The sequence below is a fragment of the Pleuronectes platessa genome, chromosome 3 (genome assembly GCF_947347685.1).
Source record: "Pleuronectes platessa chromosome 3, fPlePla1.1, whole genome shotgun sequence".
Lineage (NCBI taxonomy): Eukaryota > Metazoa > Chordata > Actinopteri > Pleuronectiformes > Pleuronectidae > Pleuronectes > Pleuronectes platessa.
In genome coordinates, this window is record NC_070628.1 from 19,666,450 (window position 1) to 19,692,499 (window position 26,050).

Consider the following 26,050-nt stretch of genomic DNA (forward strand, 5'->3'; position numbering starts at 1 on the left):
ATACTTTCAAACCCTTAAATGACGTAGAGCTCAAAACTGTTTTTGCATTATCTCGCATTCAATGCAAATTTCCAATCAAGTTTGCAAAACCAACATATTTCAGGTAAAAAAAAATTCATTTGGTAAATCAAGCCCCTGCTGCTCCAGCTCCCAAATGTCTTTACATGCAAGACACTGGAACATCCAGACCTGCGCCATCTTCTTTCTTTGGCCACAGCAAATGACCTCGCAGGTCTAATAATCATGTGCCATAATGCTGTGTGGTCTCTGGGATGATGGGAGCTGATTGCTCTCAATCATAATGAGCTCATGGAAAATAGATTTGTCTAGACAAATTATTTTCAAGGGAAATATCCATTGCCTGGCGTTGTTCTGAATTTCCAATCAGACCCACAGGCCTGACAGCTAATCAGTCCGCAGTTAATAAGGCCGAGACTCTGTTTTAATGAAACCTCTGAAACACTTTAGGAGTCCACTGTAAAGAGGAGCCGTCAAACAACGAGCCGGCTGTTAGACAATATATCCCTAGCTCAATAATATGTCCTTGTGGAATAGCGCTATGTTTAGATTGCAAATAGAGACGTCCTGTGAAAGTGCTCGATTGAAGACGGCAAATAAAAGTGGGAGAAAACAAAAGTGAGTCATCAGCAGCACGGTGAGTAACTATGTATTCTGCAGCCACCTCAAATAGGCGGATGTCACTGTGGTGGAAAAACAATGCGGGTTGTAATATGTGGGTGCCTCAGTCAATATTCATCGTCATGGTGACCTTTTCACCCAGGCCACCTACAGTTACAGATGCACAAAGCAGACACACCCATGACACTCCCACGTCCATATGCAAAAACACCCCCCACACACACTCAAGCACACTCAGAGAAACAAACACTTGAAAGCGAGGCTGTCGAGTCAAATGCAACTTCAATTTTTCCCTGTTGGATTTTTGCTGCTTCTGACATTTTGTCCCTGTCTGTGTGAATGGTAGCTGCACTTAGCCGCCATGCTTCGCCTTTTGGAGATGGATGTGCACTCTAACCTGATGATCCATGCCCTGATTCCCAGAGGCGAAGTGTGTGTGAGTGTGTCTCTGTTGGTGTGTGCTTTTGTGTGAGTATGGGTGTGTGTGTGTGTGTGCGAAGGGGGTCTGCTGACTTCAACAGCTGGCTTCTTCCAATAGGCTGTCAGCAAGCACATCCGCCTAATGATATCACTGCTGCTTGTTGATGTGTGAGATAGAGAGAGCGAGAGGAGGACACAACAAGACAAACATAAACATATTTATCAGTTCAAGTCCACTCAAAAAACCCTGTCACAGTTCATATTTTTTTAAGTCTGTCTTGGGCTACGTCCACACTAATATCTTTTTATTTTTAAACATCCAGATAAGAATTCTTAGCTCCATATCAGAATCAATCTTCATCCATACTAACACCAGACTGAAAATGTATATTACATGACCATTAGCATGCACTGATCATGGTGGTAAAAGGGAGCCTATTTGCAGCTGGTTGCTAAGATACAGAAAGCATAAGTAACAAGGATCAAGTCAAGGGCGAAAAGCAAGAGCAGGGTTTCCTTTTCTTGGACCAACATTGATGTGACACTGAAATTATGAGTATATGTTAAATGTTCATTGTTTTCAAAACTCCCAGTGTTGTGCCCTGTCCAGACTACATCAGTTGAAAAGGGGCCAGTAGAATGTTTTTTCCTATCTTTGGGAAGATGGGCAAATGGCATTCCATTGGTTGGCGTGATTCCAAATCCAAGAGCAAAAACACACAAGTGTGCAAGTGGAAAGTTTGAGCACAAGCAGAGCAAATCTAAGCAGAGGCGTTACAAAATCTGAACGTGAAATCAGGAAATCCTGCTCTCAAAATTAAAAAAACAACCTTTTGAATACAGTTACGAAAAAACAGCAGAACAGAAGCATTTCTAGAAGTCTCTGAATTAGCATGGACGCCAGGTGAAAACACAGCCAAAGTCTAAACGTATACATATAAGTGCAGAAGCAACCTCAAAGCAATCACTGCAGAAACTATCTGTTACAATAAGAGCCCTCATTGAACAAGAGATTATTTTATTTTACGACAAAGATGGAGAGAAAGAAGGATCAGACCGACCAGTAACTGTCCCATTGTAATTCAAAATATGTGGGTATTATATCATTACAGACTTTGAAACGGCAGGTATGCAGGCAAGGATATCAATTATTAACACGACCAAGGACGTTATGTTTTATGTCTGTTTTTAGGTTTCTTAGGAGAATTATGAAAAAACGACTGAATGGATTTCCATGAAACTGTGTGGAAGGATGTGACATCGGTGAAACGGTGGATCCAGGACTTTCTGTCACATCCTTTAACATGAGAGGAGGGGGATTTTCTACAATTTTAATCAATGTCCCAGGGAATTTGAATAAACCTGGATGAAAAAAACTATCATTCTTCCACAGTGCCGGAGGAAAAATGCGCTCGACTGTGGCATTCTGGTTTGTCGAGTAATCTCTCACAGTCTCCCACGAAACTCCTCTTCTAGTTGCAGCTGAATGTGGGGCATCAGCTCGACTCCAGCAAACCCGAGTGTCCAGAGGGAGCTTCCCCTCCGTGTGTTTATATGTGATGCAAATACAGACGCACATTCTCACACACAATCCACTCCCCTCTTTCTCCCAGGCTCCCCACACTTAAACATTTTGTAAACGTGCAGGGAAACACTCCGCCGGCACACCACGGCTCCGCTGGACGGGCTGCTTCAACTCCCAGAGGAACCGTTTAGCTTTCTGAGGACAGCACTGCTCAACTGTTGTTCCTGACTGTCAAGAGGAACCCATTTACTTACACTGAGTCCACTGGGGGGGAAAAGCTGTATCCTCTGTATTCACCGCACAGAAGATCGCCGCTCTCTTGCTCTATTCGCTCGGTCTCCTCAGAGTTGATATAGCGAGGGCGCGAGTATAAGACAGGGAAGAGAGACCAGTCAATCAGGTTCTGGTTTGACGGGCTCCATGTCTTTACTTAATGAAGCATACTGGGATAACACAAAAGGGCAAATGAAGCGCTACGTCTCCACTTTGCGTGCCTCGCATTACAACTGTATTCATCATTCATTGTTGATTCCTGACCTGACTGTAAAATCTGGGCGCAAACACACACACGAAAGAAAAGAGAAAAAGATCAAAGAAATTGATTTGATATCCCAGATAATCTCCGTCTAATCAGCAGCGATATCAAAGAGCTTTTGATGATGCTCCATTCAGGCTCATTAGGAGCTGAACTCCTTGTTAATCTCCTGCAAAGGTCAAATTTAACAGACCATTGAAATGACAGCTGAAGGCCCGACTCCGCTCTCACATCCAAATCACTGCACAAGAGGGACCAGTGTGTCCCTCCTCCTCATCCACCTTCCACTTCTTCACATGGATCCCAACAGCTTTTCATTAGTCTGAGGGAACTCACCCAAAACACTTGTTCATGTTCTGAGAGCAAATTCCCATTCAAGTGTTTTATATAATTCAGTTCATTTTAATGTTATGTGGGCCCTTCGCCCCTCCTGCCTGTGTGTGTGTGTGTGTGTGTGTGTGTGTGTGTGTGTGTGTGTGTGTGTGTGTGTGTGTGTGTGTGTGTGTGTGTGTGCGTGTGTGTGTGTGTGTGTGTGTGTGTGCGTGTGGGTGTGTGTGAATACAAACAATGTTACAGGCAAAAAGATAACGTCACCAATGTGATGCTTTAGCAGGGTTTGGAGTGCTGGGACCAGTTGATGAAATGGGTTTTATTCTTTAAAGAGTCATCATCACCATCATCATCACTTTCATCATCATCCTCAAAATAGAGACAAATATCGAAACAGTTCATTTTGCACAACATACTGTCGTTAAAAATACAACACATATCACTTTGTTGGTTTTATAAAAATAAAAATAACGTTTAAATAAAAGCATGGCTTCACTGGGTCCTTCTCTCCGTGTGGTCATGTGGAAGCTGTGGGCGGTGGATGTTTTGAAAAGAAGACGCTGCATGTAAAGTCCTGTGGAAGCCTTTTCAAGCAGTTACACCTATAGAGCGTTCATGAGTCAGTGATCTATGTACAAGACACTTTATGATTAATGTACAACATAGTAACAAAAAGAGGTATGTACACAAAGATGGAGTCCGTCATACGTATCTTCTCGTGTCCCTCCTGCACAGGATCTTTTTGAACGACCTCCTGAAGTCATTGTTGAAGATGGTGTAGATGATGGGATTCAGCGCGCTGTTGCAGTAACCGAACCAGAAGAAGAACTTAAACAGGGTGTCAGGCACGGGGCAGGACTCGCACAAGGTCATCAGCATGTAGGTAAAGAAGAAGGGAAACCAGCAGATGACAAACCCTCCGATGACCACGGCTAGGACGAAGGTGAACCGTTTCTCCCGGTTCTGGCGGCCCTTCCAGCGGCTGCCTTTGGTGCTCTGCCTCCGCTTTTGGACATGGCCCTCCTCACCCGGTTTGATTTGGCTCAGTTTGGTTTTCCCCTTGGACGATTTCTTTTTGATCGAGCAGGGGTTGTTCACTTTGTGCTCAGAAGAAGACGACTCCTCGATGTCCACCCCGTTCACGTCCTCTTTCTCCTCGTCTGGCCCTTCTTCTCCTTCCACTCCCTCCTTCAGCTCGATGTCCCTCTTGCCGTTTAGGTTTTCGTGGTCCTCAGCTCCTACGCCGTTCTCCTTCGGGTCGACAGCAGCGATGGGGCCCATTTTCAGCATAACCTTCCGCTTCCTGTCTCCTGGAGGCGCCCGCGTCCGCTTCTTGGCGATCTGGTAGATCCGCACATAGACCAGCACCATGATGACGCAAGGGAGGAAGAAGGAGCCGATGCAGGAGGAGATGACGTACCACTTATCATTGTTTATCTTACACACGGGGTCCTCCTGCCTGTTTTCTTTCTCCATGGTGATGAGTGGCGGGAAAGAGATAACTGCCGCAATGACCCACACGATGAAGATGATGCACTTGATGCGGCGCGGCGTCCTCTTCAGGTTGTACTCGATGGCCTGTGTGATGGACCAGTAGCGGTCTAAGCTGATGGCACAGAGGTGGGCGATAGAGGCAGTGCAGAGCAGAACATCGAGTGCCAGATAGATTTCGCACCACACCTCGCCAAAGTACCAGTATCCCATAAGCTCATTGGCCAAGGAGAAGGGCATCACCAGGGTGGCCACCAAAATGTCCGCTGACGCCAGGGACACCAGGAACAAGTTCTGAGGAGCCCTCAGGGCCCGGCTTGTAAACACAGCTATGACCACCAGCACATTACCGAACACTGTGAGCAGGATCATCATCCCCACCAGCACGGTGAGCGGCAGGGACATGTGGAGGCTGTACTGGGCCACCTCTGGAAGAGTCTGGTTGGTGTCGTTGATAAACTCCATCGGAGCAGGTCGGCCCACTTCTTCTAAGTGAGTTCAGCTGAGGTTAATAAAATATCATCCACCAGGAAGCACAGAGCTCGTAGCTCAGAGCAGCAGCAGAGACGGGAAGCGTCTGAATCACTCCTGTTAGGCTTCTCCGGCTGGATGTTTCTCTTTCATCGTGCACTGCTGCCTCCACAAGGAGAAGCTCTAATTATGTTTCAGTCTGTCGGGAAACAAAATCAAAAATCAGATCTTTCGTCATACTTAGACTTTCTACAACCAATTAGAACAAGTCATTTATTACACGAACTCCCTCCCTTGACCAACACTGACAGAGAATAAGACTTATATAGTGTGAGTTGATCCTACCTGAGGAAACAAGCGGGTACGCAGCCTCTCCAGTGCCAGAGACGCACGGGCATTAAGGCGCAGAGAGCGGGTAACTTCTTTACGCAGATCCAGACGCGGAGCGGATCCATGGGCAAGATGAGGCGTCAAGTCTCCCCCCGGTGTCTCACCCTCTCTCCCCCGCTGTGATCCCTGCGCATCTACAGCCGCTGCTCGGCGGAGGAGCTAATGGAGCGATAATCATGTTATCCCGGGCGCTGCCGTGCTGCCTCTGTCTGTGTGTGTGCGTCTGTGCGTGTGGAGCGAGTCTCTCTCCTTCACCAGTGCGCGCCACTCCCTCTCTTTATAGCCCGCACGCTGCAAAAAGTGTCCCGCGCACCGGGTCACTATGCGTCCACAGGGTGTCAACATGCGGGTCTGACATAACACGGTGCGTAATAACGCACAGGATGACTGGAGGGGGAGCAGCGGAGGAAAATGACATGGATTAATTAAATGTTTATCCAGAAAGCACACTGCGAGGTGTCAAAAACAACGCTGAGACCAGAATGTACATCAAAAAGACCAATTTAAAACAAAATAAAAGGGATTAAAAACGAGTAGAATAAAAGAGGCAAATGAATTAAAAGGATAAATCCAAATTAAGAAATAGTTAAAGGAGGAAAACAATACAAAAGCAATAGAAGGCAAACTAAATTAAATACACAGATGGTATGACCTCCGATTCTGTAAAATAGTTTAGTTCAAGGCTCTCGTGAGTTAAAAAAATAATTCAATGATGTATTTAATTTAATAAATGGAAATGAAATGAATTGTGTTTGCATGTGCAATACTGACATACACGATAAGGATTATAAGTAAGTTTCCATTAAATACCTTATGACAGAATCAGTTTTCATTAAAGTGATAATATCACAGGGAAAATAGAATCAGTGACTGTCAGTGAGGTGACTAACAGAGCAGAAGAGAAATGTATCAATCAAAGCTGAACAGCACTCCTTTCAGTTTTTCCCCTTTAAAAAAAAACTGTTATCAGTATATTTTCCTCAATAAAGATTATCGCAATTTATCAGATGATATCGAGATTGTTGATAATAATCCAGTTATCAGTCCGTTGACTCCCATTGTGTTCACTTCCCTCCTTAAGTCTGATGGTTGGTTTAGTAGCAAATTAATTAATATCTACTCTCTACTCTTTTACTGAAACTTAAAAACTGGAATCATATAAGAAATGTTCCATCTACTTTTTTGGTCCATTTCCCTGACTTAATGTGGACATATTACTTAAGGAGTAATGTGTGTGTGTGTGTGTGGGGGAGGGGGGGGGGGGGGGGGGGGGGGGGGGTGCACAGACACTTTTTGCAGTGCAGCAGCTGGACTCGGTTGCTAAGCAGCAGCCATCAGAGCCACACCACGTGGATATCAGCAGAGGCGTTTTTATTACTTTGTACCAAACTTAATGTATTGATCCGCCTCACACCCCTCATGTGCGGAGGGAGAGGGAGAGGGAGTCCGTCTCCCCCCCCCCCCCCCCCCCCCCCTCGTCAGAGCAGAGACCTCAGCTCCATCACGTTTTACTCTCCTTTCATAACTGAGACGTGTCATGTAAGAGAAGTCATAAAGAGTTTAAGTGAGCTAATTCATTTTCACACCGATGAAGTGATTACGTTTGATGTGACTGAAATGTAATTACCCAGCTGTAAGAGGGACGATGTTCAGGAGATGTAGGCTTACATAAAACTGAGAGAATCACACAATGTTCACTGAGTCCATATTTCATGGTTTATTAGACTAGTCACTATACATGGCAACGTTTTGCGTACTATCATTTAACTGCTCTAGCTTGTGGTCAATTTCACTTAGAAATCACAATCAAACTCCAGTTCCCTGCACCCCCCCCCCCCCCCCTTTTGTGGCCGTACACCACTGATGGATGTTTCGCATCATTTCAGCAAACCGACGAAAAAGCCAAAAAGGACATTTCCTCAGATTTCGTCCATCAGGGGATTCATCATTTCCAAACTCACAGAGTCTTCCAGGAACCGGGGCCCCAGCTCCACCACAGAGGCTCCGGCCCTGGCTCTCACAGCTTAATGTACTGTTTGTGTTCGCCGTCTGTGGTGAAGTTAAAACTCACTGTGGGAGGTTTGGCTTGGAGGAGGACGTTTCTCAGACGTTGTGGAGGGACACAGAGTACACACTCCTGGTCCTCAGTGTGTGCTGGAGGTAACTGGAGGGAAGGGTTTCTGACTCTAGTGTCTGTCACTCTCACACACATGGGTTGGGATTGTAACTGACACATTTTCCTACATGTAGAGCTGACTTGGTGGTGTCTGTGTTTGCCCTTATGACTTTGACTGGGTTTAATCGTGAATCTTTAATACTACAATCACTGAATTCCTGCTGGATATATAATACTCCGTTCAGCAGTCTGTATTTGTGAATTGAAAACGAGATCTGAGAAGTAAATGTGTCTTTTAGATCACGTGACATCTCTATTAAAGCGCACTATAGGTCTGTAATTTCCAAACTAGTCCCAGATGTTCCCTTTATAAAGATGGTTTTCAAGTATTTGATTCCAGTTCATCTTCTGGTCAGACAAGATGTTAGTTGAATATGTAAAAACTTGCCCTCAGGCAATAACGAAATTCAACTCAAATGAAAATTTCTTTATTATAACAATTCATTTTTAAGATGATTTGCTGGTTCCAGTGGGGAGCAGCTGAGGTCACAAGCCTGTAAGTGTGTGTGGGTGCGCGCGCGTGCGTTTGTATGCGTCTGTGTCTTGTAGGGTAAACACACCATCTCCTCTTCCTCCTCTGGTCGCTTGGTGATGCACGAGGCCTGAGACAAAAGCGCGAGGATACAGTGACACCTGTCGTCTCCTGCAGGAGCCTCCCAGCTGCACGAGCACGTGCACGAGAGACAGCGTGGGAGGGAGGAGAAAACCAAACCTGGTGTTTACAGAGAGATGTGATGAGGGTGAGGATGAAGAGGTCACTGATCTCTGGGTTCTCTCTCTTCTTCTGCGACCTACACAGAGGGTTTTGTAGAGGAGTACAGAACTCTACAATACAGTGAAACAAGGCAAACAATAACTCATTTTAATCACATTAAATGGAAAATTAAAACAAATCAGAAGTGATCAGTGTTCAATGAGGCGGCAAAACTCTATTAGAGAAATGGATCGAAGGTAGCTTCAATCTTTCAATACTAATGATATTTTAATTCTCCAGCAGGGGTCGGTGTTGCACTGGAGCAGAACCACAGCTCAGGACACTGCTGAGAAATAATATTAAAAGAAATACACTAAGAAATTGATGTATTTAAAATACACCTGAGGCCTACTGCCCCTTAAACTATTTGTCAGTACATAATCTGTATTGATCAAGTGATGTAAGTGAGAGCAAATAAATTATGGAATACTAAATCAATAAGTGGAGCACACACTGTGAGATGATGTATGATCAATCTGGGATAAGGTTTAAAGGCAAAGTGCAGAATCACACGCTCCTTTTTCATTTCAAATCACACCTGCAATATAGTTATATTATATGTTGAGAACAGGAGCAGTCTCTATTTCTGCATGTGAGCCCGAGCAGCGTTTGCAGGTTTATTCCCTGAAGGAGATTTTCGTTACTGCACAGGAAAAAATTAAAATCAATGTTTCACAACAGCACTTGTGAGAGCGGCTGCAGAGAAGAACACGTTTAGCTGTATTTTAACAAAAGCATATTTTGAAGTTAGTTCTTTGATGCTCAGCCTTGTTTGTGTTTTACAGATAAAATCCATCTGAAACAAACCATAATGATAATTATTAGAAATGATTTCTATATGTATTCATTGTTGCTCAATATTTATCGATGTGAACATTTCCTCTCTGTTTCAGTGCTCCAAGGTTTTTGATTTGTATATTTTGTATGTTTTTCTATGATGGCAATGCTACAAGATATTTTGAAATGCAATTCATAGTTGAGAGATTAGAATAATGAAGCATTAATAAATTAAATCAGCATACTTTACCAAAAATGAAAAGAAAATTGTACGCATCATTCAGCCCTTGGAAGTTGAATATCATCCTTACTAATAATTACAATCCATGATAAGATGTGAATTCCTTTTGTTTTAAACAAAAACAAAAATAAATAGTCCCTTATGCAATTAGGTCAGTATCGAGGTTTCCATAGTAACAGAGATGTTCGGTGAAACTGAATTATTACACACACACACACACACACATCACACATGATAAATTTGTAAATATTTATCAGTTTATTACAGTTAAAAAGATGTATGTACATACAGAACATCACCAAACATGGTCATTCTCACTCAGCTGCAAAGTAGCTCTCTGCAGCCAGTTGGTTTCAGGATAACTGTCTTACAATGGGGCGGCATCGATAAAGTTTGTCATTTACAACCAAGCGCACAAATCAGTGGATTTTTTTGTCTCATCCATTTGCCAAATAATACTTTGTAAAGGCATAAAACCAAAAGTCAAAGCAACAGAAGGATGCCTCATAAAGAAACTTTCAATTGAATTTGCTGGTCCGAATCCAAGCTCCTGCTGCTAACCTGCAGCTCTGTACAGTATGTACACAGGTAGAAACACGTCACACTGGATCTTGCTCACTGTGGTTAGCAATAGAGACTCACATAGAGGTAGTCATGTCTGCATCTGCTCGTCCAAGAGACAACTGACCCAAAAACTCTGCTTCTACCCATGGACCCAGATCCCTTTACTGACATTAAGAGGAAGAAATAAAAAGGAAAAAGCAAATGATTATCTGTCTTTGTTGATTAAATCAAACGTTCATAAAGGTTCTGCTTGGTGCGCGTAAAGGCAGTCAAGTACGTGTGGAGATAGTATAGACGTGTGTGAGCTCTCGAGTGTGTGTGGGTGGGATTTAGGGTTTCAGGTATGGGAGCGCAGTGGGTAATCCCAGGCGGCTCCTCATTAAAGGGCTATTCCACCAAAACTGGCATGTTTTAATTAAGGACAAGTTGACATTTATGTAGTTATGTGCTTTCAAGATTTTTTTTTTTTTACAATTCCAGACAATTAAAAGTTGATGTCGCATAATTTCATGTCCCCTGATCTCATGACTTGAATCTGATATGACTCATAAAGAAAAACTATTTAAAAAAGCAAAACATCTTGGTGATTTATGTCAAAAAAGGATCTGCTTTAGCAGAAAAACAATGCAAGTCAGTTTTAGTGGAATTCCCCTTTAATGCCAAAGACAAGTGAGACGCAAGCTAATGCACATCCACTTGGTAGCATAATGGCATCACCTTCCGTCGCACTATTTGTCTTTTTTTGTAAAACTCATCACATTACAGATTTTTTGTAATACTGAGTCTACCGTTTACTGTACAGAGTAAAAGGAAAAAATAAGACAGAAATAAACTCAATCCAAATTTACATTGTAACGACCAGTTGCTTGTCATCAAGTACAGTCAGTGGCCATAGTCACAAGAAATAGCCAAACAAACACATAGAAAAGACCATTAAGGCTGCTTGTCAATGTAGATTAAGTAGGAGAAGCATTGCCACACAATGCTTCAACACCCTTTGCAATATACAAAAAGGGAGCGTTTGCAGAAACACCAAATAGCCACTAAATCCAAGTCCTTTATGCAAAAACGCCTGATTCTGAACCAGACAAAATCATGTCAAAGATGTGTTCAACATGCTTGGTTCCTGTACAAAACAACCAGGCAGGAAAAAGACAAGTTGTACGATTCAGAGGGAGGAAAAAGAAGAAGAAAAAAAAGCTTAAGGTGCAAAATTACTTTGATTCTGTGATGCTCGCCATGGCCTAAAAGTCACAGACGATAGAAAAATAAACACCAATTATACTCCGATTATTCAGGATGCACCAGTGCCCAACACACAGTCATCACTTTGATCCAACTGGTCACACCTTCAACTGAACGGCCCAGTCGCTGTTCTCCATCCCCTCCGCAGCAAGTATTTACTACATTCCAGGATCTGATAAATGCTCTCCGGGCGCTTAGCCCTGTTCAGGTTCTGCCTTTAAGCCCCCCCCCTCCATCATCATCATCCTCCTCCTCTTCATACATTGGCATTCTCAACCTCGCAGGATGGCACATGATAAAAGTATAAACAGAGAGACTGAATGTAAAAATGGGTCACAGCGCTCTTGCTGCACACCTAATGCACATCTCACCCTTGAGTACTCATTGAAGGCATTTTCACACAATTGTTTACACCTAAAAGTAAATCAAATACACAAAAGAAACTTCAAAAGCTTTTATATAAAACCCAGGAATGCAATGCCTCCGGTGTGTTGTTGAGCATGAACACAGAAAAAGCCCTTTTTACATTTTTTTTTTTTGTCTTTTCCCGACAGTCTGTTACTGTAACTGCGTTAAGCTCAAATATGCACCTTCCTGTGTCGTCTTATCGTTGTGTCCAAACGATTTGATCTGTGAGAAACCCACCGGGCGAAATCGAGAAAAAGAAAGAAAAAAGGTAAGTGGATTCGTTCCTCGTCAGGGGCTTTATGTTTTCCAAATGAAAGTCTGCATCAGTGTCGGGAGTGGATGGTTTCCCGCCTCATGCTCCCCCCCCCCCCCCCCCAGTCTCATACAGCATAAGTCCACAAACAAGCAGCAATATGTTCTGCTGGTAAATTAGAAGCAGCGGTACATGGTTTCCCACCAGCCATACCCGACCCCCCCAGAGATGAGCGCTGCGCGCGCGCGCACACACACACACACACACACACACACACACACACACACACACACACACACACACACACACACACACACACACACACACACACACACACACACACACACACACACACACACACACACACACACACACACACACACACACACACACACACACACACACACACACACACACGATTGAATATAGTCAGGATGCAACACATTTTTAAGAAGAAAATAAAATGTTTGGTTTGATTACCTTTTGTTGGGACTTTTAATGTACAGTCACTTGAAATAATACTAATTGAATACACTAAATAAACAATACAATAAACAATTAAACGTGAATTGATTTCAAATTATCTGAACTGCGATAAGCCGTTTCACTTGCAATAGAGAAAGCAGGATATGGGAATTCGGAACCATATCATATCCACAATGACCCTTTGACAGTTTGACAGGAAAAAACTTCCCCCAAAGAAAAATTATTATATTCTGTTCCGAGAAACTCAACATTAATATTTAAATTGATACAAATTTACATGATAAACCGTTACCAGATAAAATACTTCTTTATGAAACAAAAAAATGCCCCCATTCAAAATAATCAATGAGAGGCTACTGTGTTTTTGCCAAAATATAGGTTGCCAATGTCTGTTTGGGGAAAAAAAAAAAAGTGCATGAGAGCAGCAGCATTGCCAGGACAGTGTGGGACAAATATGAGATACAAAAAAAAAAAACATTCAAATCAAGGGAATATTTTCTATCATGTCATTAAGATTACTGGGAAGACCCTGTTTTAAAAAAAAGGTACTAACAAAAAAAGAATTGTCAAGAAGAATTTACCTGTCAATGTTTTATTATGAAACCTCGATTGAAGCTGATACACCCACCGTGCGCTTCAAACCAGATAACGTCTGATATGTTGGTCAACTGGATTACAGCTCTGCAGCCCACCACTGAAGATAATGTAAAACAAGTAAACGGAACAAAAAATTGCACTCAGGGCAACAACCAGGATTTGTATACATATATAAAAGCGTCTCTGAGCACTTACCACATCACCTACACATGTTTGACTTGTTTCCAACATCATGTGGTCACACACAGACGGAGGGGTCACAGCGCCGCCCGTTCAAGTCCAACCTACTTTTTTTTTCTCTCCCCCTCAAGCATGTTTGATTGGCATTTCTCATATGTATACATTACTAGCTTAATGCTGAACAACTACTGCTGCTATTTGTTAAAAGGATCTCCAATCACCCTATTGTACATCTGATATCGCCTGTTTGAACAGATTAATGCAACAGCAAAAAGAAACACCGAAAAGTAAAAAGAAAAAACAGCAGTAATAAAAAAAATATTGAAATAATTTATATCTTTGTATTCTCATGGACAATTGAGTTTAGACATGAACCACTGGATCACTCTAAACATAGGCACAGTTTTTAAAAAGAAAACATAAAAGATTTTTAAAAAATGAAAATGAAAATAAGAAATTAACACACCATCATTAGACCTTTGTTCTCTATTGTCAAGAAGCAATTAACATAAGTTATCTCGAGGGAAGATGATAAAAAAAAGGAATATCAAAAGAAAATATAACAAGATGACAGTTAAAATTACGGCAGCAGCAGTAAATGTGAAGTTCAAAAGACTTTTTTTGTTTGTTTTTGCATACAATTGTATCCTTGCTCACATAATAGATGCTTGTAATTACTGTAAATACATTGGCAATGGGAGCATGGTTTATATGGTTAAAAGACTTGCCACTTAGCTCACAGTTACTCAATATATATAATTTTATAGATCTTCAGTTTTGGCAAAGAGATGGAAATATTTTTCCTCTTGTATGATTCGGAATGAAAGATGAGCAGGGGTTCGGCTGGGGTCCTAAAATGACTGTGATAAACTCTGGAGGAACACATGAGTCAAGTCTCCAAGGATTCACCTCGTTTCTGCCTAAGGATGGAGAAAGAAATGTTTTCCTCTTCTTCTTCCTCCTCCTCCTCCTCCTCCTTTCGCTTCCCCTCTCGACGCTGATTGTGGCGAGTCTGTTTTCTTTACAGTGTATGATACACCTAATGTGTGGAGGGGGGGGGGGGGCGCCAGGCGAGAGGGTGCTGAGCAACTGAAGGGTTTTGGGGATAAGTGGGACTGGGATTGAGCTGCTCTTGGCTCAGACCATGGCACGGTACGGTCCCTGCATCTTGAGGAACTGGATGATGAAGGAGGGGCCTCCAGCCACGATCTGCGGAGGCAGGTGGCTGAGGGGACAGTTCTCGATGCTCATGATGGACAGCTTGCTGCAGAGGGCCAGCTCGAACGGGAGGCTGTGCAGGTTGGGGTTGTCGTTGAGGTACAGTTCCTCCAGGTTCTCCAGTGTACCTGAGGATAGACGGCAGGCAGTGTTCAAAAATAAACTATCATCCAGGGAAACAGTCAGGGAAACATACAGCCTCCAGACGGCATGAATAAAGTCAGATGACACTCAGTAGATCACATACCTCAGCCAAGGCCCAACAGTCCCCTTCATGCCATATAAGGTGGACCACATTGTACACACTCATAGATATACTATATGGACAAAAAGCATTGAAACACACCTCTATCATTGAATTCAGGGCCATTGGTTGGACTGGGCCCCTCAGATCCAGAGAAGAGAATTCTTAATGCTTCAGCTTATCAAGTCTTTTGGACAATTATACGCTTCCAACTTTGTGATAGCAGTTTGGGGAAGGCCCTGTTTTGTTTCAGCCTGACTCTGCTGCAGTGCACAAAGCAAGGTTCATAGAGGCATGGTTGGGCAAGTTGCCTATGGATTTAGAATTGAATGTCATAAACGCTCCTGAAGGTGTAATGTGTAGGTGTCCCAATACCTTTGTCCATATATAGTGTATCAGTTCCCTTAAATGTCCCAGATATATATTTCATCAAGGTCAATGAATTGTTCCAAGTTAAATTCTTGCAAAGTTAAAAAGGAGATATTCAAATAGGATTTCTGGGAACACGAAAGGGCCTCTTACTACTTCTCTACCGTTACAGTCAAACCACATTGTTTTGATGCATCACAACAGAACTTATAATACTTCTATAGAATAGAAATATATCCTAATACATATATCAAAGAAATTTTGATACTCATGTCTGCAAAAAAAAAAGTCTACTGATTATTTTCTTTGGGTTTATTGTTTGATCTATGATAGGATTTAAATAACTGAAATAAAATGACCATGATTCTTTGGACACAAGTTAACGTATCCAAATTACTCATCTTATCTGACAGTCAGTCAAAAATATAAAAATTTAAATGAGTATAATTGACAATCAGAATAGCCTGGGGTTGATTGACAAACCCTTCGGACTCCACTCTACTAAATTTGTTGGGTGAATTATTTGTCCAACCCCTGGCTGCGTGGATGAGATCTTAAAGACAGATGCCCAACACGCTATCGGTATAAAGTTCTGGGTCCAGTGTGAATACTCTAAAAATACAACCAGCTTCAGCTCCTTCTTCTAGCCTTTTTAAGCTGCATCTAAACTCTTGACCTCAGCAGTAAACAGCCTAACCAGGCTGGACCAATCACTCCAAGGAAAGTAGAGGTGGGACATACTGTCGACTGCTAAGCTCTTAAATCCTTATGGATAAGTTTAGCTTTTATTGGTGAACAACGTTACAGGTTAAAAAAAAAAAGGTTTATTTGTGTTTTTGGATAATAGGATTTTCTTAAATGTTTAAAACAAATACTAATCATGTCTGTGAACAGGTGATATATTTTTAGTTTTTTTCAGTGTGGGGAAACTGTGCTTAAAACTGCAGGGAGACAACAAGTATCCTTTCCAAAAAGAAAAAGTATGGACAATTATTTTATTTCGGTTTGCTTACTTTTCAAGTATTTCTTCTATATGAGAGAAACTGAATACTTTAAAAGGCATATGGGAAAAGAATTGCGTTTAGTTTAAATTGAGCAAGGGTTTTAGAGAGTTCTAAATTAAATCATTTTTGACAGAATTATGTGCCAAAAGTCTCAATTGTGTTTTTAGAGACAAGTTGCTGAATTTTTCAAATTCCCACCAATCTCCCAGAAATAGAGTCGAGTTCATACACAGTCGTGATCAGCTCTTGTTCCCTACCACCACTTAAACAAACTGCCATTGTCTGAAGCAGTGAGGAGTACAGTAATATTTTTCAAGCCGCGAACATGTAGAGGAAGAAATAAGCATTTACCAATCTCCTCGGGAAGGTGTTGCAGCAGGTTCTCTCCCAAACCCAGGTGAGTCAAGTTGGTGAGGTGGCCGATGCCTCTGGGTAACGTAGTCAGCTGATTATTTGTCAACACCAATTTCTAATGAAAGAGTGAAAACGCAGGATGTTGAGTGAGAAAAGGAATCAAGTAAATTCACAAGCAAAAAAATTAAACCTTTGTTGAAACAAGAAAAACATTCACCAGCAACTGTTAAACAGAGTGGACATAAAAATGATCGCTTTGATTGTCAAGACATTCAAACCATTTATTGTTGACTAAGATAAAAAATCACTGACCATTCCTCAATGCCCAGGAACTTCTTCCATAAAGCTTAAATAATTGTAAGTACAATAGCTTTCAATTTTAACTTGATGTAGTGACACTTCACAACTTTGAGTTTATTTCCAACCTGTAACTTAAAGAGTTTGTTCTTGGAAGAAACTCTTGGTCTGATTTCGGAGTAAGAAAATAACCGGGGGGAAATAACTCATCTGCTTTGTCTAACAGAAGTCTCAGTCCTAAGCTTTTACTTGAAAATAGGTCTTACAGAAATGTAAATCTAAATGTGATGACAAGCAACAAAGACTGGGGCAGTGAGAAGTAAGGGTTTAAAAAAAACAAAAGACATGACTAGTTGTTGGCTATATATACGAAAATCTGATTCTGCGAAACAAAAGTGAAAATATTCTGCAAAAAAGAAGGAGCCAAAGGAGAGAAGTAGAGAACTTACCTGTAAATCTTTAAGATAAGCGATTTCATTAGGCAGACATTCCAACTTGTTTTCCTCCAAGTCAAGCTCTCGTAGCTTCCTCAAATTTCCAATACTATGTGGTAACTTCTTGAGAAGATTATTGGACAATATTAACACCTGTGAAGACAATGACGTTTGTATATTTATTGTTTTCTACATCTTGGGAACAACACTGAACAGAGATTTCTTTCCTCTATCGTGCAGGATATAACACCGGGAAGACAGTAAAGCTCCTGGCACATTGCTTTTCAAAACACTTCTGGTGTTGCGCAGGACTCACTGAGGGAAAAGACTGAAAGGCAAACTCTGCGTCTGGCAATGGGAATGGAGCCTTGTTGAGCTGGTTTACCTGCATTTAAAACTCCATGTGTACCTGCTTATTGTTGGTGTAAAAGGAGGTATTATATATCTACAGGTTTGAGGAAACAGGTCTGTGCGATAGTAGCTTTTAACCAAACCCAAAACCTACTGGCACGAGTCAGTATCCATGTTTATAACGTCAGCCATCATCTTCAAGATGAGGGATTAAATGTGTTAAGATAAAGGCTCTTTCACCTCTATTCATATTCTTTGCACAAAATATACAATTTATGTAGTGAGACTTTCTACCTCTTCATAGAGGGGGCTAAATCCCTACTATACACTGTGTTTGTACGTGAGGCTCACCTCTAGAGAGACGAGACCACAGACGTCCTCAGGGATCTTTGTCAGCTGATTCGTGGCCAGGTTGAGCTCAACCATGCTCGTCCATGTGCCAAAGTCCAGTGGCAGAGATGTTAACTGGTTGTCCTGGGGAAGACAATGAAATACCGTTATAATCTAAATAACTGACATTTCACAGGGACCATGCTGTGTGAGGCGGAGCAGTGCACTTTGTCAGCTATGTTACTTTGTGCTACCATAAATGGAGGTATAAATCCAAACTACAGCCAGGGTGGAAATACAACTAGTACGAGTTAGGGACTTTTGAATTGTCTGTACTGGTTGTAATCCAACACAGACTTTGACGGAGGCGCTGTTAAGACAGTCTTAGCTCTGAGCGAAAGTAAACAGTAGTTCTCTCATTACAGTTTCCCTGTTAGTATTTAATGTGCATCAGGAGCTTCAGTCTTTGGAATGGTCATCATGTCTCATGATGACCATGGTTTAGGCGTTTTTACATCCACCTTCACAGTGCCAGCTCAGTTATATTAGAAATTGATCCAAGACCAACAAAACAGACTTGATCACCTCAGATTTACATTTATCAAAAAATATGATTCGTTAAAAATTTAAAACTTCCATATTTCTAATAATTTTACTGTTTGACACAGAGGTTAAAATCATGGCCTTTTCACTGAAGATAGTTTGACATGTCACTGTTGGAAAACACAGTTGTAGAAATAAATAAATGTATTCATGATTATTTTCAATTGAGATGCTACTGTTTCAGGATCCTGCTATTGTCTTCAATGTCAGAGTGCCATGACGTACTGGGACATTGATAAAAAATATCCTACTATGACAAGTCAAAATGTCCGGAGTGAGAGTTTAACTGTGATAATACTTGATTTTGATGAAAAATAAATTACAGAGCAGACAGTGTAAAGGGGGTCATGCATCAATCTATCTTATGGAGATAAATATGCACATGTTCGTACCTTCATGTTAAGCTTGCTCAACACTTTGGCCCTGAAGAAGATACCAAAGGGTATCTTATTGATTCTGTTGTGCTCCATGTTGAGGGAGTAGATGGTGGAAAACTGGGATGGTCCGCCCACAGGATAAGACTGGAAGCAGTTCCTAGCCAGTGTTAGACTCGTCAGGTTGACCAAACTTGAAAGCAGGCCCTGGTCAAGTACAGAAACAGAGGCATTATTGAGACAATATGAGGAGAGGACTATATCACTTTAGGCTGTGATTATTACACTGGATGCATTAGTAACCATAAACCACACCCATGGTTAATAGCAGACACTCAAGAAAACCTTTTCTGCAAAACTGTTTCTGCACAGTCCTTGGTGCAAAAATATATTTGAAGGACTGTGTGTTGTGGTGTAACACTCTGTGGCTAAGGTGTACCAATGCAGAAATACATTTAAAAAACATAAATGTCAATACATTTAGGAGCACAGGTACAGCAGGGGTTGAGGTTCTAAAATGAGTTTTATGTTTGTCAATTTGTTTTTCCAGTTTTTCATACGCAGAAACTAAAGTAAATATTAGCTAAAAAAACAAAGTAAGCTTGGAACCAATTGTTATTTCTATTACTCAGTATTATTCTGCAATCATATTTGAGATAAAATTCCATGTTCTACTTACCTCTGGCAACACTGAAATGTTGTTGTTTTCAAGGTTCAGCTCCTCCAGTTCTCGACATTTGGCTAATGATCTGGGGATGGCTGATAATCTATTGTACCTCAGACCCAAGCGATTTATGCTGGCCAGATTCCCTGAGACAACACAAAAAACCTTGCCATTACATTTTACATTTGTAACTTTTATAAAACTCTAGTAGAAGTCTGACTGGTACAATTAAACAAAAAATAATGCTTTAAATGCTGAGTCATACTGAGTTCAGTTACCTATAGTCTCTGGTAGGTCCAAGAGCTCATTGTGCTGCAGGTCGAGGTTGGTTATCTGTGTGCAATTCCCAATCTCTTTCGGTAAGTGTTCCAACTGGTTATGGGCAACATCTAGAGTAATGAGGCTGCAAAGCTCCCCTGCAGAAAGAAGCAAGCAAAACTCAAATGCTTAATTTCTTTGAGATGAAAGTGCTTTCAGTAACACAGCCTCAGTACAAAGGACCAACAACTTTTCAGAATTTTTTTAATTCCTGATTCAGAAAATCTAAATATTCAATATTCACAACATCTTGTCAATGACAAATTTCTCTTGGTGGTATCTTTGCAAAGTTTTAAAAACCAGATCATTCTCTTACAGTAAAATTAGACAGCGTACAATATACTAGATCGAGCTGGATTCATAGAATGTGAATTACTGATATAACATTGAATTCCAACTTGTTGGAGAATGGTTGGCTTCTTGCTCCACCTACATATGTTTTCAACCATCCTTACACTTTAGTCTTACTCACCGATCTCTGCAGGTAGCTGTTTAATCTTGTTCTCTCTGATGCTGAGCATAGTGAGCTTGGACAGGTTTCTGATGTCCTTCTCTACTGTTGTGATGCGGTTGAAGCGCAGGTACAGCGTGGTCAGAGACATCAGCCGGTAGACGACAGCCGGTATCTCTCTCAGCTTGTTGTGCCGCAGGTCGAGCATTCGAAGGATCTTAAGGGAGTCCAGGGAGTCTGGTAAACTGGTCAGGGAGTTCTCACTCAGGGCCAGTGTGACCAAGCCTGATAGGCAACCCACCTCAGCCGGCAAGCTCTGCAGCTTGTTGCTGTATAAGTAGAGTTCAGCGAGCTGCGTCAACTCCTTGATGGAAGTGGGTAGCATATGAATGGACCGTTTAGATAGGTCCAGTCTCATTGAGTTCTCCTCCCTGCACTTGTTTAGTTCTTTGATCACCTCGGCATTGCTGGACTTCTTGCGAGTACCTGCTGCCGGGTTTGGCCGCTTAATGGTATTGTCAACGGAGAAGGCAACACCCGGTGTTGAACTGCTGGTGTCCTTCTTTCCTTCTTTGGCATCCTTCCCTTTGGTCTTCGATTCTTTGCCTCCATCCTTGACCAAACTGGCCAGAGCCTTGGTCTCCTTTTCCCTTTCTTTCCCGGCTGGACCACCTTTTGGGTCCTTTTCTTTTGAATCTTTTTCTTTGCCTAAAGTACTACTCATGTCGACGTTATCGGGCCCCTTGCAGAGTTGCTCATGGGAGTCTCTTCTGTCAGGTTACTTATTTGGGAAAAAAGGGACACACTCAGCCAAGCAGGCCTTTAAAGAAAACATCCCTGTGCAGGCCCACACATTTATGATTATCCTTGAAATAAAGGCCTAGTGATCCAAGGGTTTTTGGATAGTTTTATATTTTGTTGCTTTGTTAAAATGCCATGGAAGAAAAAATCCTTTTAAGTAGCAGGATTGTGACATCCATGGTCCACATGCTTAAGTTCTTGAACTGCATACAATCTCAGGACCTTGTTCAGACAGAAGTTCTTTCAGGCTGCAAAGGTCATCGCAGTTGTTTTTATAATCCCTCGAAGATTTGCTGTTTGGGAGGAAAAAAGAAATACCATTTTTACACACAAATTCTCAGTATTATTAATTTCAACAGTTGAATTGTCCGTCTGGAAGTTTCTGATCTTAAAAGTCCAATTTCAATACTTTGTTTGTTTGTTCTGGTGGGCAGCATTCACAAATTCCTCACTTCACCCTATCAAATAACTGGGGCTGCACACTGAGAACAATGGGTGAGTGAGCTCCAACAGAAGTAAGCAATTTAAAAAAACTTAAGACCATGACGTGTCGCAGAAGGCAATGTATGTGGGAGCATGCAGTGGGCAGCTTCCTTGTTTTATGTGTGTTTCAGTGACATTTTGCAGAAAAACCACACCTCTAATAAACTGCTGTTAGTTGAAACTCGTATTGTTCTACAAAAGACAGAGGGCCTAAAAAGAGACACTCTGAGCTTTCCTGCCATCACAAATCCACACAGAAAACTCCTCTTGGAACAGATATAATGCATTTTTCATAGGAAACAATGCAAAAGAACACCAATATATTTAAATGATCAATTATGGGAACAAATTTAAGGAGGGCCTGGTGTGTGCTTTAAGTGCAATGTAAGCTGCATGTAAAAAACAAACAAATCAACAAATAAAAAAGGAGCCTTGACAATATTCCTCATTAAAGGTTAAGACAGTAAAACACTTCTAACAGGTTTGGTGGGTTGTTCATACAATGACTTAAGCAGTACTGCGTGTGCCAGTCCACACAAATTTGCTGAATGTACTGAGGATAACCTCACTCCAACTTGCTCCTACTAAACAAACATGCCCAAGCGGGTGTTGACATTACTGTAAGCTTCCAAGCCCCACCTAGACATGCATTCAGCTATTTAGCATTCACCTATAAAGTCTGAAATGCAACAATCACACTGCAAATTGACATCTCAAAAAGGCAACCAGATGAAACAAACAACCCTCCAGATGACGAACTGAGCCAGAATGTCTCTGGCGGCCCGTCTCTGTTTAGTCTCCAGTTCTGTTGTACCTCAGTGACTGTGTAATGCTCTCTAAAACTAGTACAAGCTAAGCTGTGGTGAAAAAGAGAGGCCGGTTTGGCTGAGGATCAGAGCTAAGTGAAAAGGTTAGGACTGCTGAGAGTAATCTTTAGAAGTGGCCTTCAAAGCATGAAGTCCCCACAACAACAGGTCATATGACCTTTTGGTTGAAAAAAAATGTTGGGTCAACAGCAGCACCCCTTGCATGAAAGAAACCCTACTAGTGTGTTCTGTAAATAAAATAAAATGTATCTACTGTTCTTTCAAATCATAAATAAGGAGCTGCAAATCTAGTACAGGCTAGAATAGGCATAGCCACATATATAATAATCATTAACATAAAATGAGAATAGCCAGGCCAGACTGATTGCTGGGCCAATCGAAACTGTGCAGGCAACTTCCTTTTATGGTTGTACTCTCCATGTGCCTGGCCTGATGTATCATCTGTTTATAACAAACTGAATGTAAATGGTATCTGTATAAATTCATCCCTGTATTTCTCAACTAATGTTTTTATCTTCAACCTAATAAAAGAACAAATGAGACCAGAGGGAAAAGTTGAAGTTCAAACTGAGCAAATTCAGTTCATACATAATACTTAGGAACATACTTTTGGTTTTCATGTTATTGTTGATATTTTACGAACGATAAAAAGCTTTATATTTGTTTGTCCAGATCATGCAGATGCAACTTTCAAATGAATGCAGTGGTTTCTAAAAAAAAAAAAAAAAATGAAAAAATGAAGCAGGGAAGGTTTAGTCTTCGGCGCACCAAAAAAGCAAGAGCGAGAGGAAAATAATAATCTATGGGTAATAACTATGTTAGAAAACCACAGAACAAGGAATTCATGAGATTCAGTGACTTATCCCATACATGACAAGCTTAAGAAAGGGGCTCACTAGTTGTTCATGAATGTAATGACTGAATTGCATCAACACGCGAAAGCCCAGGGATATGCAGAGATAACTTGTTGTGCACGAAATGTTGGAATCAATTTGTAGCCATATTAAATGTCTTTAATTAAATGTCAAAAAGTGCACCACTGATGGGAAGAGTCTGTTTAAAGGTCCTCACATCTGTCTACCATACAGGTGTGAGGGATCAGTTATGACAAAAGTTTTTTGTGACTTACATTGAGTTAGCAGGACTCATTCAGTAGATGCAAATATTATGAATCCTGACTCGTATATACAGCTTTGAAGAAAATCTAATGCAGGAGACTAATTCATTTTCCATTAAGGATATCTTGAAACCATCTGATGCCAGTGCATTAGACCCAAGTAGAAATGGCTAATGTTCTCAAGCTTGTGTTGATCCATTACAAGGGATTCTGGATCAAAGTAGAAACTCAACAATGTTAGTCGATATGAGAATACAACACAGCACGTGTGTGTGTGTGTGTGTGTGAAACAAATGTAAAAATATGTGGTATAAAAATAACGCTACAGACTCAGGAAATGACTAAAATCCAGCTCATGTTGCTGCTTGACACTTTGTTACTGCTCAAGAATCAACAACAACAAGGACTGACCGTGGCCTGTTCACATTAAAGGTTCATGTTTGAGACTAAACAGCCTGACATAGGTGAGGTGGCAGCTCCCAGCTGCTAAACAGCACTGCACAGGACGGAGCTAGCTTCGTGGCTACGTGAGCCAGTGGCAAATCTTTGCAAACAGATTAAACGACCAAAAGGGTGAATGTCTCGAAAAGTCAGGTCACCTTCCGAGACGAATCAACTGCCCTCATACCGAGGAAAACACACCAAGGCTGCCGATGCTGTGCAGTCACTGGTTAATATACATTGACGCGGACAGTGCTACATGATAAGGTTTGACCGTTAACCCAGCATCTACTAGATAACTAATGGTCGTTAGCCAACTCCAGCTGGATGAAAATGTCTAATATCAGCAAAGTCAGCCTTGAAGCTGAAACAAGGGGAATGTCTCCGTCTAATATGTCCAGCCCAAGAAGAGAGAAACACACAAGCTATTCCTGCTAACCACTGACAACAAGGCAGGAAATAAAAGCAGCTAAGCTAAACGTCAACAGCCAGGCAAACGTCAGTGGTGCCAGACTGCTAACTTGCTAACGTCAGCTAGCGGACAAGTTAGCACCGCCGGCTAACCAGATTTCAGCAAGAGGACTCACATCACGGTCCGGGAGGGGAGATAAATCAAACAGCTGTGATTGTGCGTGGGCGACGGTGCCGTGGGTGTGGAGGTTTCCCCCTGACACGTTTACTTCCACCCAGCGGTGAGATTTGTCTTTCAGCACGGCTAACTGTGCGAGGGTAGGCCCGAGCAGAGCGGCGGTCGGACGAGCCGTCGGCCGTGAGTGCGACCGAGGAGGGGGAAGCCTCTGCTGCAGCCAGCTGAGCGCAAACGGGCAGGAGACACCGGAGGAGCCCAGCCCGGCGCAGTGGCTACGTATCCCGGCAGAGCGGCCACCGAGCGCCGCCTGGGTGCCACTAACTGTACCGGGCTGTCCGAGCAGTGTTTCCGTGGTGAACATTAGCGGAGGAAAAAAAGAAAACACAGTGAAAAACAGCGGCCATTCCGAAGCTGAACAAAAGAGTGCGTTCGTACTCGCCACCGCGAAATGACACTTTATGCGCTTCACACGCGCCGCAACGAGAGGCTGAGTGCGTGCGTGAGCTGCGGGAAGGTGCGTGAGCATGCCACGGGGGGCGGGCGGGGTCGGGGGCGACATCGCGTCCACTGCTAATGTGATAATAAAAGTGTTTTACCTTCAGAGGTGTGACTCCGCCATCCTCGCTGCTTCCTCCTCTTTCCTACACTGCTGCTCGCTCCGCTCCCTCCCCGCACACCAAACTGCGTCATTCGCACGCCTAGCCCCTGTTATCACGAGACTTAGGAACGAGACTTCTACACATAAACAAAAAGACTGTGTGTTTGTGCTTCAACAGATTTATTTGTGACATCAGGACCTCACTTTGTGACCCACTTTGAATCGATCAATCAAACAAATGTTATTTATATAGGCCATATTCACAAATCAGTATTTGCCTCACAGGGCTTAACAAGGTGTGACATCCTCTGTCCTCATCCTTCAACTCGAGTAAGGAAAAACGACCCCCAAAAAATTAATAAAATCGTACACACTGGAGGATATGCACGAATACGGATATGCATCTGTGTGTGTGTGTGTGTGTGTGTGTGTGTGTGTGTGTGTGTGAGAGAGTTTATTTATTTACATACCAATTCAAACTCCTAGATACGTGTACTATGGTTGAAGAAAGAATGATAAGACACCTAAGTGTTAAACAGTTTATTTGTCTGTATTCACATAAAGACAGGGACGGCTCCTGGTACAGGCGACATAGGCGGTTGCCTAGGGTGCAAAATGCCGAGAGGGCGGCACAAGAGACTGATTTATCATGACGTGACACATGCAATGTAAAACAATACAGTAACGTCACACCATCCTGT

General features: G+C 42.1%; 2 protein-coding genes across 2 annotated transcripts; both read right to left on the reverse strand.

Moving 5' to 3' along the window:
• Positions 1-3,721: 3,721 nt before the first annotated feature.
• On the reverse strand, positions 3,722-6,039 carry adra2a (adrenoceptor alpha 2A). Its single transcript, XM_053418476.1, has 2 exons — positions 5,757-6,039; positions 3,722-5,610 (listed from the first exon to the last, which is right to left on the reverse strand). The coding sequence occupies exon 2, from the start codon at positions 5,403-5,405 to the stop codon at positions 4,152-4,154; it is 1,254 nt and encodes a 417-aa protein (XP_053274451.1). The 5' UTR covers positions 5,406-5,610; positions 5,757-6,039; the 3' UTR covers positions 3,722-4,151.
• A 3,945-nt stretch (positions 6,040-9,984) lies between these two features.
• Positions 9,985-25,456, reverse strand: shoc2 (SHOC2 leucine rich repeat scaffold protein). The gene is made up of 9 exons (XM_053417876.1): positions 25,348-25,456; positions 20,515-21,587; positions 20,003-20,140; positions 19,740-19,870; positions 19,079-19,267; positions 18,105-18,227; positions 17,418-17,555; positions 16,669-16,786; positions 9,985-14,828 (listed from the first exon to the last, which is right to left on the reverse strand). The coding sequence occupies exons 2-9, from the start codon at positions 21,215-21,217 to the stop codon at positions 14,620-14,622; spliced, it is 1,749 nt and encodes a 582-aa protein (XP_053273851.1). The 5' UTR covers positions 21,218-21,587; positions 25,348-25,456; the 3' UTR covers positions 9,985-14,619.
• Positions 25,457-26,050: the final 594 nt, after the last annotated feature.

Coding starts and splice junctions, on each gene's coding strand:
- adra2a (XM_053418476.1), bottom strand. CDS start 5,405: ATGGAGTTTATCAACGACACCAACCAGACTCTTCCAGAGGTGGCCCAG.
- shoc2 (XM_053417876.1), bottom strand. CDS start 21,217: ATGAGTAGTACTTTAGGCAAAGAAAAAGATTCAAAAGAAAAGGACCCA. Junction 20,141..20,514: donor ACAGCTACCTGCAGAGATCG/GTGAGTAAGACT, acceptor TTCTTTCTGCAG/GGGAGCTTTGCAGCCTCATT. Junction 19,268..19,739: donor ACATTTCAGTGTTGCCAGAG/GTAAGTAGAACA, acceptor GTACTTGACCAG/GGCCTGCTTTCAAGTTTGGT.